Source organism: Peromyscus californicus, unplaced genomic scaffold (genome assembly GCF_007827085.1).
Source record: "Peromyscus californicus insignis strain IS unplaced genomic scaffold, ASM782708v3 Scaffold_6__1_contigs__length_162567912, whole genome shotgun sequence".
NCBI lineage: Eukaryota > Metazoa > Chordata > Mammalia > Rodentia > Cricetidae > Peromyscus > Peromyscus californicus.
This window is the reverse complement of record NW_026294584.1, coordinates 103,730,494-103,746,805: the sequence shown is the minus strand read 5'-3', so window position 1 is coordinate 103,746,805 and position 16,312 is coordinate 103,730,494. Positions and strand designations below refer to the sequence as shown.

The following is a 16,312-nucleotide window of genomic DNA, read 5'->3' as shown; positions in this document are numbered from 1 at the left end:
GAGAGAGAGAGAGAGAGAGAGAGAGAGAGAGCGAGCGCACTGAGAGTCAGTGTAGAGACAGCTACGACCTGTGTTGACATCTGACCAATATTGGCTTCTACCTGTTGGCAAGGTGGTTTTAGGGAAGTTATCTAACTTGCTAGAGCCATAATCTTATTTACCATAAAATGGGGAGACAAGTAGTATAATGAGTAATGAATTAGTATGGTACAGTGATGATGGGACACCCTTGGCCCGCCAGGAGCCTCATCTAGGCATGCCCCCTGGACTCTGCCTCTATCTTTCCTGAGCATCTGCAGGGGCGAGAACCTACGTGCATGCACTGCCCATGGACATGAAGGTTCTTTGGTTCTGGGCTGAGATCTTGCTGGCATGATATGGAGTATTCTGATAGAGAGATGTCAGTGGACTGAGCTTCATTCCCCCAAAATCTTTGCTCCTTGACCTTGACTAGATTTTCAACCTTCCTGAGCCTTATTTTGTCATCTGTAGTACCTGTTTATCTCAGGTTGGGCTGCAGCTAAACCAAGAGGAGCATAGACCTCCATAGCACATGTAGCGACAGCCGTAAAAATAGAAACCGTGATGGCTGCAAACTTTCTGGAGGGCTACTACTATAGCATTGTGCCATTCTAACATAGGTGCTGTCATCATTTCCCTCCTACAGAAGAGAGAACTGAGGCACTGGTTCCCAGCAGCCATGTCACGTAGCTCCAGAGGACCAGGTGCCTGTGGCCTCTGCAAGTCACCTGCACTCACACGTGCACATGTACACACACGCACGTGCACGTGTGTGCACACATGCACACACACACACACCTATCCATAATTAAAAATAATAAAAATAAAACCTTTTTAAAGAATAGGAATAAGTTATCACTGCAGCTTCACTTAGATGACAACAGTATATTTACAAGGTTACTGGGTACCTAAAAAGTTAAGAGCTGAAAACAAAATTTTTCATTATTTTAAATTTAATATTATTTCCCCTTCTTAGAATGCTTGCTCCTTTTGATTTTTTGAAAAGAAAATCTGATTTTATAGATGCTAAAATATGTTTAAGGTTTTATATCATTTTTCCAAGCCAAAACATTGTTTTCTGAATGGTTTTTTCCTCCAACCCCAGAAAGAAAATTACATCTCCACAGATAGCTCAGACTTTGTTAAATGCCGACCTTTGTACGTTTTTTTGTTATTTTTATTTTTGAAATGATTAAGATATGTAATCTACAGAATTGAAGATTGTAATTTTTTAAAGTAGGGAGAAACTTTAACCCTGTCATAATTGCTCTGCAAACCTTTCAAGGGTTCTGTGGTCAGAATGACTGATGAAAAGCCCTGATAGATGGCTAAGTATAGAGGGTCCCTTGTAAGCCTTGGTTTTTTTTCTTATTTCCCACCCACTCGCTCGCTCTGTCCCTCTAGTCTCAGGGTGATTTTCTACCCTGGGTTCATGGGAATTGGGAAGGACACTGTCTGATTCATTCCATGAACATACTAGAGAGTTTGAAAAAGGCAAGACAGGCCAGTCGTATCACTTCCTGTTGCCTGATCAAATGTCTGATGAAGAGCGGGAGGAACTAGGAGCGGCTGCCGGACAGTGGGCATTTCCCTGGAGCTGACCCCGTTTCCAGCAGTGCCCTTGTTCTCAGTGTGACAGTCAAGTGGCCCTGACCTCTGCTTTCCTTAGAAGTTCCCGGTGCTGCCATGCTGCAGAGGATCTCCTGGAGCAGAGCTGTGTGCTTGCTGCAACAAAGACCATTTGTGGATGCCAGATAAGACTGCAGGCTCCTGGTGCTTGGGTCCTGGCTGCACTAGCAGTTAGGTGTAGTGGTCAGTTTCACTTTCTGTCGCCAAGATTCCAGCATGAGGGAGGGCCTGATGTGTGGAGCTCATAAGCTGGTCTCTCCACCAGCCAGGCAAGCGAGGCTCTGGATAGTTGTATGTACTTTGGAAATTAGATTTTGAGAAAAAGAATAGACTCCTAGTCTACTCCTACTCCAAGTAACTTGGACAGAGAGCAGCAAAGGCCAGGCAGGCACAGGTGAGCATCAGTACAGGGGTACCTTGATTCTCAAGTGGAGCCTGGGGAGGAACTAAAGATGGGGATTTGTTGGGCCTCTCAGGTCCCCATGGGAACGACTGGCTGTGTGGCACAGTGGGTGAGAACTCAGGTACATGTGTTCAGATCTCTGCTCCGATGCATTCGGTGTATAACACTCATTCTGCTTCTTCAAAGTCCCATTTTCCTCATCTGTGAAGTTCTTGGTGGGGCTGAAGTTCTGAGAGAACCTGGACAGCTGGAATTAGCCCTGAGCCAGAGATCTGCAGAATCAAGTACTGGGCTATTCTGCTCTGAGTCTGTGCCCAGGACATGACACATGTCCCCTTCATGGTTTGCCTACAGGCTTTAGCTCTTCTAGTGGCTACAGAGCCAACTCCATGGTCCTGGAACCAGACCCAAGGCCTCCTATGTGTGGGAACATTGATAGGTGGTTATGTGCCGGGCTCAGACTTATCTCATGGGAGACAAGGGAGCACCATTCAACCAGGGGGTAAGGTTCATGTAGCCAGTGGTGGCCAGCCATGGTAAAGCTACCACTGGTTAAAAAGAAGGAAGACTGGAGGCCACATTGGGAACCTTGTGTGTTCCGAGGGCAATGGGGTCTTTTAATAGGAAAGCAACTCTGCCAGGTCTGTTTCATTCTTTGATTTAAATACTTAAACTATTACTAGATTCCTTATACTCTCATTTGAAATGGAAAGGAACAGAATGTATGTGGATTCCTACCACTCTTTTCTCACTCTATTTTTTTAAAAATATTTCCTTGGATATTTCATGTGTGTAGAAGCAAATGCTCATTCATCTGCAGTGCATATGCAGGTGCATGCGCAATCTTCTACATGGGTTATAACACACGTAACTCTGCCCTCTGCTCTTCTACTCCACTGCAGACTATTTTATAGCAGTAAAGCAGTGGCTATGTACTATTCTATTTCATGGTATAACTATCAGTTTTAAGCTTGTTCCCTACTGATGACATTTATGTGATCTCCAACTTCAGTAACAATAGATGTGTTGTAAGTGTGTCCTTTGTGTCTATAAGCTTGCCTGGGTCAAAGATCATATGTATTTTCTTTCCATTTTATTTTACATATTGGTGTTTTGCCTGCATATATGTCTGTACACCATGTGTATAGTGTTCTTGGAGCCAGAAGAGAGTATCAGATCCCATGGAACTGGAGTTATAGACAGTTGTGAGCCATCATTTATTTTCTGGGAATCAAACCCTGGTCCCCAGCAAGAACAGCCAGTATTCTTAATTGCTAGGCAATCTCTCAGTTCCAATTATATACATTTTGATACCTGTCTCCAAGATATTTTCATACCACTCTAAAGGTCTCCAGCAGTGTGAATCAGTTACGTATTTTTAGCAAGTTCTTTTGAGGGACACTAGGAGATGGATTGTGGAGGGCCAGTCTGAGGCTGTGTCCTTAGAGAACACGGACTTGAATTGGAATGGAGATGGTTACCAGAGGCTAGTTGTACCCAGTGCATCGTGGGAGACTGGTACCTCCATTTTGGGAAAAGCCGTTGGCTTGTAGAAATAATAATTCTGTTCCTAGAAATGGGAGAGTCAGTGTCCCTCTCACAGCTGTAGGTGGGATCTGGGGTACTACCACCCAGTGACTTAAACAAGGATATGCTGCTGTTGGTGCTGCTGCATACACCTGTCCTTCTAACTGCATTGTATCCTTGCCTGACCATGCTGGGCCATGCCAAACCTGCCTACACTTAGACACACTCCTGCTCCTTGGGGCCAGAGCTTTGGCTAGCACTGACTAGGAGGCCTCTGAGAGCAGCAGGCAGAGTAGTTCCCTTTGGTGCCAGGTGGCCATGTGACCTAGAGCATGTACTGCCATGTTTTGAGCCTTTCTGCATCTGAAACAGGGCAATGAGGATTAAGCATACTACCTTAGCACACATTGCTGGTGTGGCAATCGTGACAGAAGGTCTTTTCCTGGCCTTTCTCTCCCACAGCAGTAGGTGGGGTTGGTCGTCAGACTCACTTTCAGAGGGAGTCTTGTCTTCAGTCTTTCACTTCTTCAGACTTGCTAGTGATCATAGTGTGGTCCTCAAGTCCTTAGGAGGAGGTCTTGTAAACTGAAGATGTAATTACCATTCATTTCAGAGGGGGACATATCTGTTTTCCTGCTTTCCCTAACTTACACCTTTTCCCTTCTAAATTGTTGAAATATAAAATAATAATAGTAACTAAATATTATTTGTGGTGGTATTGTGTTCCCCAAAATATTGTGTATACTAATAAACTTATCTGGGGTCAGAGAACAGAAAAGCACTGGATACTTAGGATAGGCAGTGGTAGCACACGCCTTTAATCCTAGCATTCCAGAGGCAGAAATCCATCTGTTCAAGGATACAGCCAAGCATGGTGACTTACGCCTTTAATCCCAGAAAGCGAGCCTTTAATCCCAGGGAGTGATGGTAGATGGCAGAAAGGTATATAAGGCGTGAAGACCAGGAACTAGAAGCATTTGGTTGGTTAAGCTTTTAGGTTTTGAGCAGCACAGTTCAGCTGAGAGCCATTTGGATATGAGGACACAGAGGCTTCCTTTCTGAGGAAACAAGATCAGCTGAGAAGTTGGCCAGATGAGGTTTGCTGTGGCTTGTTCTGTCTCTCTGATCTTCCAGTGTTCACCCCAATACTTGGCTCCAGGTTTGTTTTATTAATAAAGACTCTTTAAGATTCATGCTACAGTTATTTATAATATTATTTCTAAAATATTGAATTGAATAATTTGAAGTCCTCTAAGTCCCCTTACAAAGGGCATAGTCATTCTGTTTCTTAACACCTGTGCTTCTAACATGGTGGCTGGTACCTTTTCTTCACTGACTGCCCTGTCATATGAGACCTGCTTGTTCAGCTCAGGCGTGCTATACATGTGTTCACAGCCAGCTGTCTGTTCAGCAGTTCTGTGTGCCAACCTCCTAGAAAGAGCAGAGGCTCCATAAACAGAGCATAGGACCAAAGTTAGTAGATCATGAGCATCAGTCTTAAGGCAATTGTAGACAACCTAGGTGTTTTGGGAAGAAGCGCTCTGCATCTCTAATCCTCACACATTGCTGGAGGCCTATATGTTTTAAGCCTTGCTATCTTTCCTAGTAAGGGCAGGTAGCTAGGTATTCGAGCTTTGCTGTGCAACCTCTGCCCTTACTGAATGAAATGAAAATGAGAGCAGTGGTACAGCAAAGGGGGACTCTGGAGCCAGGCATCCTTCACCTAAACTCAATTCTGCTGTGCACAGCCACAGGCTCCTGAGAGGACCCTCAGTTTCCTCCCATCTCCTGCTGCTCTTTTGCCTTGATGAGGTTATACCAGTCAGAATACTCACTTGGATGGGGCAGGAAGTATCCAGCATTCTCCCCAGTCTGCCCACTATTGCAATGCTTTGCTGGGACTGGGTATGGTGACTTCCTGTGAGGCTCACTAAGCCAACTCTTCTCCTAACCTTACCTTTTATTGCTCCAGGTGCCCAGATCATTGATCTGATGATGCTCGTGATTGATGTGACCAAGGGAATGCAGACACAGTCCGCAGAGTGCCTTGTGATTGGCCAGATCGCCTGCCAGAAGCTGGTTGTGGTGCTGAACAAGATAGACCTGTTAGCGGAAGGGAAGAGGCAGGCAGCGATTGACAAAATGACCAAGAAAATGCAGAAGACTCTTGAGAACACCAAGTAGGTTTGCTAATGACAGCTCATGTGTAAGGTGGTTGCTCATTTAACACTCTGGACAGGCAGGTTAGCCTCACGTCCTGGTGAGCAGAGTGCTGCCTGTTGACACAGCTGTGGCTGCGTGAAGCTGACTCAAGGTTAACATGCGGTTAAGGTTCCAGAAAGTACTGGAGCATAAGGAAATGGGGTACTCTCACTTGTGGGAGTGGCATCGTTGGAGGTTGGTATCCTCTGGGGAGTCTCCATCCTGTCACTTTTTTTTCTTTTGGGTTTTTTGAGACAGGGTTTCTCTGTGTAGTCCTGGTTGTCCTGGATCTCGCTCTGTAGACCAGGCAGGCCTCAAATTCACAAAGATCCACCTGCCTCTGCCTCCTGAATGCTGGGATTAAAGGTGTGCACCACCACCGCCTGGCCCCATCCTATCATGTACCATCTGAGCTATGGTACATGTCCCTGTGTGTGTGCTGAGGTCCAGGTCCAGGTGCTGCACTTTATAGCTCAGATGTGTGAGCTTTCAAGGCCTAGGAACCTAGTCCAAGGGCCCCTCCGTGTTGCTCCGTGAAGACCCGGTCCTGCCCTTGTCATGGCCAGGCCTCAGCACTGGAGCCTGGGTGTCGTGTTCTCCAACCACAGCTCCGCTGTCAACTCAGGACAAAAATCCTAGAGCCCTGCAAAAGGGTGACTGCAGACATGTGACTGCTGCTGCTGGCAGCCAGAGCATTTGCAGCTTTATCTTGTGAGAGACAGTTGGCATGTTCCTCAGGAACTCTGAGCAGGGAGTAATCAAATGAGGTTTCACCTTGGGTCATCACCAGCTACAGGGGAAAGCTGGCCTGGTTGGTGGAATCAGGGGCTCCAGGGAAAAGAAAGAGGAGGTAAGTTAGTGTGTTGTGGGCTTTTCCCAGGGAGAGAAGAGGTGTCTATGGTTGAGGTCATGCAGGAGGTAGAAGGGGAGATGTAGGAGACCCCAGTTGCCTCTGGTTGCAGTTGGGGCAACAAGGTATCAGAGCTATGGGCAGAGTTAGGAAATGAAAGGTGGAGACCACAGTACTAGAAGCCACCTGGTTGCTCAGGGGACCACAGAACTTACTGATTTCTGATGTGGCCAAGAAAATGCGTTAGTGTCCTTGTTGAGCATACAGAGCTGGCGGGCCTCATTGTTCTATGACTCTCTCCCCCTCTCTTGTCATTCCTTTTGGTCAGTTCTGAAGAGCCGTCACTGGGAGACAGGGCTGCCTCCTCTCTGCTATGCTGCCTGAGACAATATCCTCTCCTCGTGCCTCTCCTTCTCCAGCCTGTGGAGGGCAAGCAAGTAGAGAGTGTTTTTGTTTCCCTTTCATAAAGATTGATATGCCTTCCCATTTATGATTTTTTCCCTGATCCAACACCTGCAGCTCTCCCTCAGAATACTCAAGTTGGTTAAATTAAAGCTTCAGCCCTGTGAATGGGCCATATATGTCATAAAAGATTTCCTTGCACTGTCTTTTGTTAGCAAAATTCATCAATCTGATAAAATCGACACATTTAGATAAGTGTTGCATAAGAATTCAGACTTCGTTATTCCTAACGGAAGTGGATATGAGACTGTAAAAAGGAAGATAAAAAATTATATCTTCTTTTTAGTGAGTTATTTGATCTCCTTGCCATTTTATTTACTTGTCAGAAAGGGGAAAACGAATTTTGGAGTCCTGCGTAAACCCCAACAGCATCAGCTCACTTACTTCATTGACAGGCCTTCAGGAGCCTGAGGGCACTCTGCAACACCTGCAGCTCTGACAGTCATGTGGGGGAAAGCCTCACTTGTTTGTAAACCATACTCCCTCGTTTAATGTATTGGCTGAAGGTCAGATTATGCACTTTATCATATTGCCGGAGGAAATTGTCATCAGAGGGATGTCTGAGCCCTTTTCCTCCTCCCACACCTAGAGGCCCTGCCACAGAGGGCAGGGTTGTCGCTTGTGGGTGGAATCCTGGAGCTCTGTGCTAGGCTGAGTTTTTAAGAACTCATCTGTGGGCTGGAGAGATAGTTCAGAGGTTAAGAGCACTGGCTGCTCTTCCAGAGGTCCTGAGTTCAGATCCCAGCAACCACATGGTAGCTCACAACCATCTATAATGAGATCTGGCACCCTCCTCTGTATACATAATAAATAAATTTAAAAAAAACTCATCTGCATCATTTTCAGGGGTCATTTCCTTTCATTTGCTGTCCTTGTAAACTAAATTTGAGGACATCTCTGTTTAGGAAGAAGAATATGGAATGGTGGACCCCAGTATTGTCCAAACCTGAAAAATGTTTAAGACAAAACTTATTCTTCTCTACTTGGAGTTTCAATTGAAATAGAAGGCTTCGAAAATACAGAAAAGTAGAAAGGAAGAACTGAAGTTTTTTTCTTAAAATAACAGCTGCTGACATGTGAGCTCCTAATTTCCTGTCTTTTGAAGCATATAACAACGCTCCCACAGGCGCTGTTTTGAAAACACAGGTATCACTGTGTAGCCCAGGCTGAACCCAAGCTCTAAACCCTCTGCCTCAGCCTCCAAAGTGCTGGGATCACAGGGATGTGGCACCTACACTCTCTTTCAAGTTGTTTTGGTTTTTTTTAATTATGGTAAAATACACAAATCTGTAATTTTAACCATTTGTAAGTGAATAATCCAATGATATAAAATGTATTCAGAATGTGTATGTCCACCCAGACCTTTCTGTGATCCCTTGTAAACTACTCCCAGACAATGACTCTCCTGTTCACCCCTCACAGCTTCTTTTCTGCTCTCTGTCTCTGTGATTTGCCTTGTTCAAGAGGAGTCATGTATGGATTTCATAGAACATTTCAGTTCCATCTGTGTTACAGCTATATCAGAAGAGGCTGAGCCCACTCTGTTGTATTTGTGCTGTGTGTTTTTCCCCGCCCCGCTCCACCATTGACCAGCCTATGGACTACTCTCAGCTGTTGGAAGGATGAACTGCTGTGAACTCTGATTTTAGTCCCTCTGGAGCGATGTCCCCAGGTATCTAGGAGTGGGGAGTGGCTTGTACACTAGTCCATATCCATCCTTTCTGAGGCACTGCCAACCTGCTTCCATAGCAGCTGTCCTATTCATGTTCCCAGCAGCCGTACATGAGGGCTCCAGTGTCTCCATAGTCTCTCAACACTTGCTGTGTTCCTTGAGACAGGGTCTTACTGTGTAGCCTAGGTCTACCCGGGGCAAACTTCTTGCCCCAGCCTCTCGCTCAAGTGCTGAGATTATAGGCTCAAACCATCATGTCTGGCTGTTTCCATTTCTTCCTCAGCCATCTTTGCTGTGTAAGGGACCACCTTACTGCGGTTAAAGTTTGCTTTTTCATTGTGGCTGGTGCCGAGCATGATGTTGGTCACCCTTATATTTTCATAGAGAAATAGCTGATTACATCCTTTGTCAAGTTTTAAAATGAGTTGTTTTCCCATTGTTGAATTGTAGGTCCATACATTAATCTCTATCTGAGATATGATTTGAAATCCTGTAGGCTTTTTGCTTTCTTTGATATACAAATGTTCTGAATCCTGGTGAAATCTCTCTCATTTGCCTTATGTTGCTGCTATTGGCTGTGGTTTTGGATTCATAGCTGAGAAACTGTTCTCAAATCCCATGTCATGAATGTGTTCTCCAGTCTCTTTTGTATGTGTAGGTTGTTGGTTCATTTTAGTATCTTTTGCAGTGGTGTGAAGCTAGAGTTCAGTTTCCTTCTTTTGCATGGGGAAACTGTCCAGTTTTCCCAGCACCATTTATTACCCCTTCCTTTTATTGTTGCTAAAAAATTAACCCTCCATCTAGACTTAGTTCTTGGCTTTCTGAGGACCAAGGCAACTTATAGAAGGAGGGGCTTATTTTGGCTTACTGTTCGAGGGGGAAGAATCCATTAATGGCAGGAGGCATGGCTACAAAAGCAGGAACTTGAGAGCTCATATCTTCAAATGCACAAGCAAGAAGAGAGAATGTGAATCCAAAGAGGCACAAGGCATTTATTCTCCAAGCTCACCCCCAGTAATATACTTCCTCCAGCAAGGCTATACTATTAAACTCCCCAAAAGAGTGCAACTAGCCATCAAGTATTCAGAATATCTGAGCCTATGGGGGACATGCTCACCCAAACCGTTACAACTCTAGTCCATTGATGTATATGCCTATGCTTGTGGGAGTACCTCACCTCTTTGACAGCTAGCTTTGCAGTGAGTTTCGGAGTCAGGAAGCAGAGTCTTCATAGCTCTGGCCCTTTTTGAAATTGTTCTGACTGGATGGAACCCCTACAATTCTGTATGAATTTGAGGATCTGCTTATCTGTGTCTGTAAAAAGGCTCCTAGAATCAGTAGTCCTTTGTTTCATGTCCTGTCTGTCCATTTTGTCAGCAGTTGATTCAAGGATACTTTGTTGTCCAGTGGCTAACTTTTGCCACAATGAAAGTTAACTCCATATGCAGTTTCTTCAATGCCCATATTTTCTCTGAAGTAGATTGGTACTGCCAGGAGCCGACATGTCTCATAATCATAACAAAAAAGAAAAATTTTCTAAGTTATTAAAACATTTTAAATGCCATATTCTGTAGATCTCCGAAGGGTTTGAAGATGACCTGTCTAAAATATATCTGCTCAATTTTTAAAACATATCTAATATGACTACAACTTCTATTGTAATGTCTAACTACTAACTTTCATTTCTTTTTTTTTTTTTTTATTAATTTATTTTGCAATACAATTCAGTTCTACATATCAGCCACGGATTCCCTTGTTCTCCCCCCTCCCGTCCCCCTCACCTTCCCCTCAACACCCCCCCCCCCCCATTCCCATCTCCTCCAGGGCAAAGCCTTCCCCACAGACTGAGGTCAACCTGGTAGACTCAGTCCAGGTAGGTCTAGTCCCCTCCTCCCAGGCCGAGCCAAACAATCCTGCATAGGCCCCAGGTTTCAAACAGCCAACTCATGCAATGAGCACAAGATCTGGTCCCACTGCCTGGGTGCCTCCCAAACAGATCAAGCCAATCAACTGTCTCATCCATTCAGAGGGCCTGATCCAGTGGGGACCCCTCAGCCATTGGTTCATAGTTCATGTGTTTCCATTCATTTGGCTATTTGTCCCTGTGCTTTATCCAACCTTGGTCTCAACAATTCTCGCTCATATAAACCCTCCTCATTCTCGCTAATTGGACTCCCAGAGATCCACCCGGGGCCTAGTCATGGATCTCTGCATCCAGATCCCTCAGTAGTTGGATGGGGTTTCTAGCACAACAATTAGGGTGTTTGGCCATCCCATCACCTTGCCAAAACGAGTGTGGTTATGGCTTTATCAAAAGGCATCTTCTGAGGCCAGGACAATATGGCACCATCCCTGAAGTGGCCTTCGCAATTTGGAAAAGGTACAGTGCCCTTTTCTTCGAAGGCAGCTGAATAGGCAGTGGGCCGATGGCTTCTGATGTGCAATGGAACAGCAGCTGAAACAGTTATTCTTGAAGAGTAACTAAGCTCACGCCTCGCAATAGTAAACTGGCATTTGACAGAGGGATGTGGAGAAGAACGGGATGTTAAGATGAAGCCATATATACACAGCCAAGAATGGACAGCTGAATTAAAAAATCAACAACAATTTCCAGAATTTAAAATCCTGAATCATGACATGACACTAGTGGAATTCAGGTGTTTCTGGTACATGGACTGCTCTCACCCAATGTGAGGTTGAACTGTCGACCTTGTGTACATCCTACTTCACAAATGAGTCTGTCAGATATGCTAAGCCTATAGGCTGAAGATGATGCCCCAACACTGTGGAGAAACCTCAGGTGACTGTCCAGGCAGCTGGCTGTTTCTGTCAACTCACAAATTTTTTGGAAGTTGCTTGCATGCACTTTCTGTTTTTATTTTTGTTAGCTAATATTATTTCCTTCTTGGGTCTCTGAGGGAGTTGAAGATTAGTTAGTTATAGTTGAAGGTTAGTTAGTTATAGTTGAAGATTAATTAGGATAGAAAGTGAATTAGATACATTTTGGACTTAACAAAATAGGATAGATAATGAAATTATTTTCTCTGAATTTGTCAAATACAAATGGACTAGACATTGTTTAGACATTTATTACTTGTATATATTGTATATAGTCATTGTACTTTTGTATATAGTTTTTCTTTTGTTAGTTATAACCTTTTTCTTTTTTTTCCTTTTTATTAAAATAGAAAAGGGGAAAAAAAAAAAAAAGAATGGAAAAGAAAGCAGTGTCTTAGAACAATGGCTTCAAGTATCAGTAATCAGCAGTTTATTGAAGAAGAAAAGCATGCAGAGGGAGGGTGGAAGTTAGGCCCAGCAACTCGCCACTCTTAACTGGATAGAACAGGTTTGGTTCTGTCTGTAGAATTAACTAAGCTTCCCTACCTAGAATAGGTCTTAATTTTAGATAGACATACAACCTGCAAACTGAATTTCAAATACTTTTCCTACTGTACTAGAGAAAAGAAGGTAATAACCAAATATTTGGAAAAGTTTGTAAAATTTTGAGCTTCTTGGGGAGAAAAATATTTTCATATAGTGCGTAATAACCTATCATATTATGTGATATGCAAAGTGTCTTTTGATGGTGATATTTATATATGATAACAGGTATCAATAAAAACAAGGAATTGAAAAAAAAAAAAAAAAAAAAAAAAGGCTCCTAGAGTTTTGATAGTGATCTGAAGGTAACTTTGGTACATTTGATACCTATACACTATTGTCTCCCAATCCACAAACACAGACTGTCTCCCCGGCTGTCAGTGGTTCTCATCCTGTGGGTTGCAACCCCTTTTGGGGGTGGGGGTGTCTAATGACCCTTTCACAGGGATCACCTAAGACAATTGGAAAACACAGATAATTTACATTACAATTCAGAACAGTAACAAAATTGCAGTTATAAAGTATCAACGAAAATAATTTTATGGTTAGGGTCACCACAATATGAGGAACTATATTAAAGGGTCACAGCATTGGGAAGGTTGAGAACCACTGATCTTTACTTCTTTCTTTAGTGTTTCATAGCTTTCCTTGTTCAGGTCCTTCCTGTGGCTAGATTTATCCCTGTTTATTTCTGCAGAAATTTTGCAGATGCAGTCACTTTTAGTTTCACTCTGGGTTGCTCATCTCTAAAATATTAAAAGAACTAATTTTTATGTGTTAATGTTATATGAATTCAGCTCCTTTAAAATATGATTGCAGTCATGGCATATTCTTCATTTTGGTGTCTATGTTTATTAACATTATATATAGCAGATTCTCAAGTAGTCTGTTCTCACCCTGCAGACTGGGCTGTTTTCCTTCTTATACCTAAGTGAGCCTGAACTGAGCACCTCTTCACAACATTCAATTTTGTGTCTACAGTTATTCCCTCATGGTAGATTCTCAGCTGTGAGATCTTGGAATTAAAAGTCATGAAAACTTAAACCCTTTTTGAACATTTGAACACTTTCCAAAGGGGGTCTGCCATTTTACATGGGTACTTGCAGCCAAATTTGGCTCTAAGTATAAGGTAATTTCGATGGAGATAGTGTTCTATGCTTGTTTTGGTATGCAGGTGACTACTGGTGAGACAGAACACTTTCCTGACATGTATTAGGCAGTTGGACTTTCATGTGTGTGATTTGAGCATGTGTGTTTTGTCCCTTTGCCTCTTGAGAGTTTAGCCTTTCTTTTGGATCTTAGCGAGGATGTTGCTGTTAACCCTTTGCCCATCACCCTTGGTAGGAACAAGGCAGCAGCATTTGTCTCTCCCCATTTTAGTTGCTTTTGTTTTGACATCTCAAGTTTCTAATTTTCATGTAGTCAAACTCTTTGATTGTTTTTCTTTGTGATTTCTTTATCTCTGAAAGCATTTAAAATTACTCTTGCATAAACATTTATCAATGTTAACAGAAATCAGAATAAAAGATAAAAATGTACTCCCAATCTCCCTGGTGCAGCAAATTAAAATGCTTCCTCCCAGGATTCCTGTCAGTCTTTTCCACATGGACATAATTTGAGGTAGTTGTTATCACTACATTGACACTGTTCAGTGTTCTGTGCTTTTCTGTTTATTTTTCCACTAAGTGTTATCATCTGACAGCATGCTTGATGCATCTTTCTTCCAGACTCCTGGTTCTTTCTTCTCTTAAAATACTTTCTATTTCCCTCTTTCTGTTACAGCCAACTTAGAGCCCAGCATTCCCCAGTCTCCCCTCATTTTTGATACCCTCCCTAGGGTTGGACTTACTATCAGTATCCAGGGATTCATTCCTAACTCTGTGGACTCTACAGGCCTGCATCATGCTGGTGTTGTGGCCACTTGCTAGTGCTGTGGTGAATTGCCACATGCTCTTGGGAAATACTTCCTCCCTGTTTCTTTGTGAATTGGGAGCTGGTGAGTTCAGCCTCATAACCTTTCTATAGGAAGCACTTAGCACCCTGCATGCAGCAGGACCTTAGCAGGGAGAACTGTAATGAGGGAGCTTGGCCCTGTGCCAAGAATTCCCCCCCCCCACAGATCATTAAGTTAGCTGGGTCATACAGTTACCCCAGAGAATCAGTTTTGCAAGATACTTGACTCCCGAGAAAACAAGACTTGATCAATGGTGGCTATTTTGATGTGTACTATTCCAAACTTAAAACTTCTCTTCTGTTTGCTTAGATTTCTTTTACACGGCTTATAAATCCATCTATATGTAATAGATGTATATGTGTTACTGTTATCTAGAACTCTTGGTATGCAGGTGAAGGTCAGCCTACACACACAGTCGGTGTGTCTGAGCCAATGAGCACTGTGACACATCTATGTGGGTAGACTGGAGGAGATGGAAGTGGGTCAGAAGATGTTCTTGAATGCTCAGAAGGTCAGCCATGACTACACTACAAGACTGAGGGCTGCCCTCTGGTTGAAGTACTTGTTCCAGAACCTCAGCCACAGCCTAGGGATTCCCGGACAGTTCCTCTCTTTGTGGCCAGGAGCCAGAATACCTCATGTGCAGCAGGCCTAGAAAATAGTACAACCATCTTGGCCTTATGAAAATGGCCAAGCACCCAACAGTGTGTTGCCCAGAAGGGTCTGGATAAAATCCACTGAATTTCCAGACACGTTATGGTAAATTCTTGGAGCCCTCTGCATTTGTACATGTGCGCGCGCACGTGCACGCACATGCAACACCAGGTCCTAGGCCTAACCCAGGAAGCAGAACCAGAGTAGGTGGGCTGGGTTCTAGTTCCAGAGCTCCCTTCCACCCTGTTTCCTGTGGAGAAGATGCTGGACTCTGACTCCAGAAGGATGGTGTATTAGGCCTCTGGCAGCCCTGACCAGTCCTGGCTTCTCTGATATAGGGACGTCAGCCCTGCTCCTGGCCATTGGGATCTTTTGGTGAGCATGTGCCTAGTGCTGGGTACAGAGTAGGGCAGGGGTGTTTACCTTCTTTTCTTTGCCTTTATGTCTTAGCTACTGTACAGGATAGTTTTATGACAACTTGACACAAACTAAAGTCATCTGAAAGGAGGAAATCTCAATTTAGATAATGCCTTTCTAAGATCAAGCTGTAGGCAAGCCTGTAGGGCATTTTCTTAATTAGTGATTGAATAGTGTCTTAGAGTTTCAGTTGCTGTGAAGGGACACCATGACCGACAACTCTAATAAAGGAAAACATTTAATTAGTTTCAGAAGTTTAGTCCATTATCATCATGGTGGGACATGGTGGTGTGCAGGCAGACATGGTGCTGGAGCTGAGAGTCCTACATCTTGATCGGCAGGCAGCAAGAAGTGGTCCGAGTCATTGGGTGTGGCTTGAGCAAATATGAGACCTTAAAGCCTGCTTCCACTGTGACACACTTTCCCTTGTGTGTCATTCCCCTTGGGGGTCATTTTCTTTCAAACCACCACATTGGGGGAGAGCCCAGTCCATTGTGTGTGGTGCCATCCCTAAAAGCAGACTGAGCAAGCCAGTAAGCAGCACTCCTCCATGATCTCCAAATTAGTTCCTGCCTCCAGGTTCCTGCTCTGTTTTCGTTCCTGTCCTGACTTCTTCGATGAACAGTGATGCAGAAGTGTAAGCCAAGTAAATCCTTTCCTCTCCAAGTTATTTTTGGTCATGGTGTTTCATCATGGCAATAGTAACCCTAAGACAGTTACTGTTTTATTGCTCTGAAGAGACACTGTGACCAAGGCAACTTTTAAAAGAAAGCATTTAATTGGGGGATTGCTTACAGTTTCAGAAGATGAGCCCATTATCATGGCAGAGTGTGGTGGCAGGCAGGCATGGTGCTGGAGCAGTACTGAGAGCTTCCATCCTCTGTCTGCAGGCAGCAGGCAGAGAGAGTGAGACACTGGGCCTGGTGTTGGCTTTTGAAACTTCAAAGCCCATGACTTCAACTCCTAGTGACACACCTCCTAGTTCTTCCTAAACAGTCCACCAACTGGGAACCAAACTTTCAAATCTATGAGCCCTTGGGGGCCATTCTCACTCAAACCACTATACTTTACTTTTGTGTTTCCTCTCTAACTCACTGTAACAATAATTTTAAAAGGTCTTATTAGTAAAAACAAACCTGG

General features: G+C 43.8%; 1 protein-coding gene across 3 annotated transcripts in view; it reads left to right on the top strand.

Annotated features, from left to right (window-relative positions):
- Eefsec (eukaryotic elongation factor, selenocysteine-tRNA specific) overlaps window positions 1–16,312 on the top strand; it is a 208,051-nt gene that overhangs the window by 71,746 nt on the left and 119,993 nt on the right. For 2 of the 3 annotated variants that reach the window (XM_052719860.1, XM_052719861.1), the window contains exon 2: window positions 5,553–5,760. The exons of the other annotated variant lie outside the window; for it this stretch is intronic. In XM_052719860.1, the coding sequence (XP_052575820.1) occupies window positions 5,553–5,760 (208 nt within the window). The remainder of the gene's footprint in view (window positions 1–5,552; window positions 5,761–16,312) is intronic. 3 annotated transcript variants of the gene reach the window in all.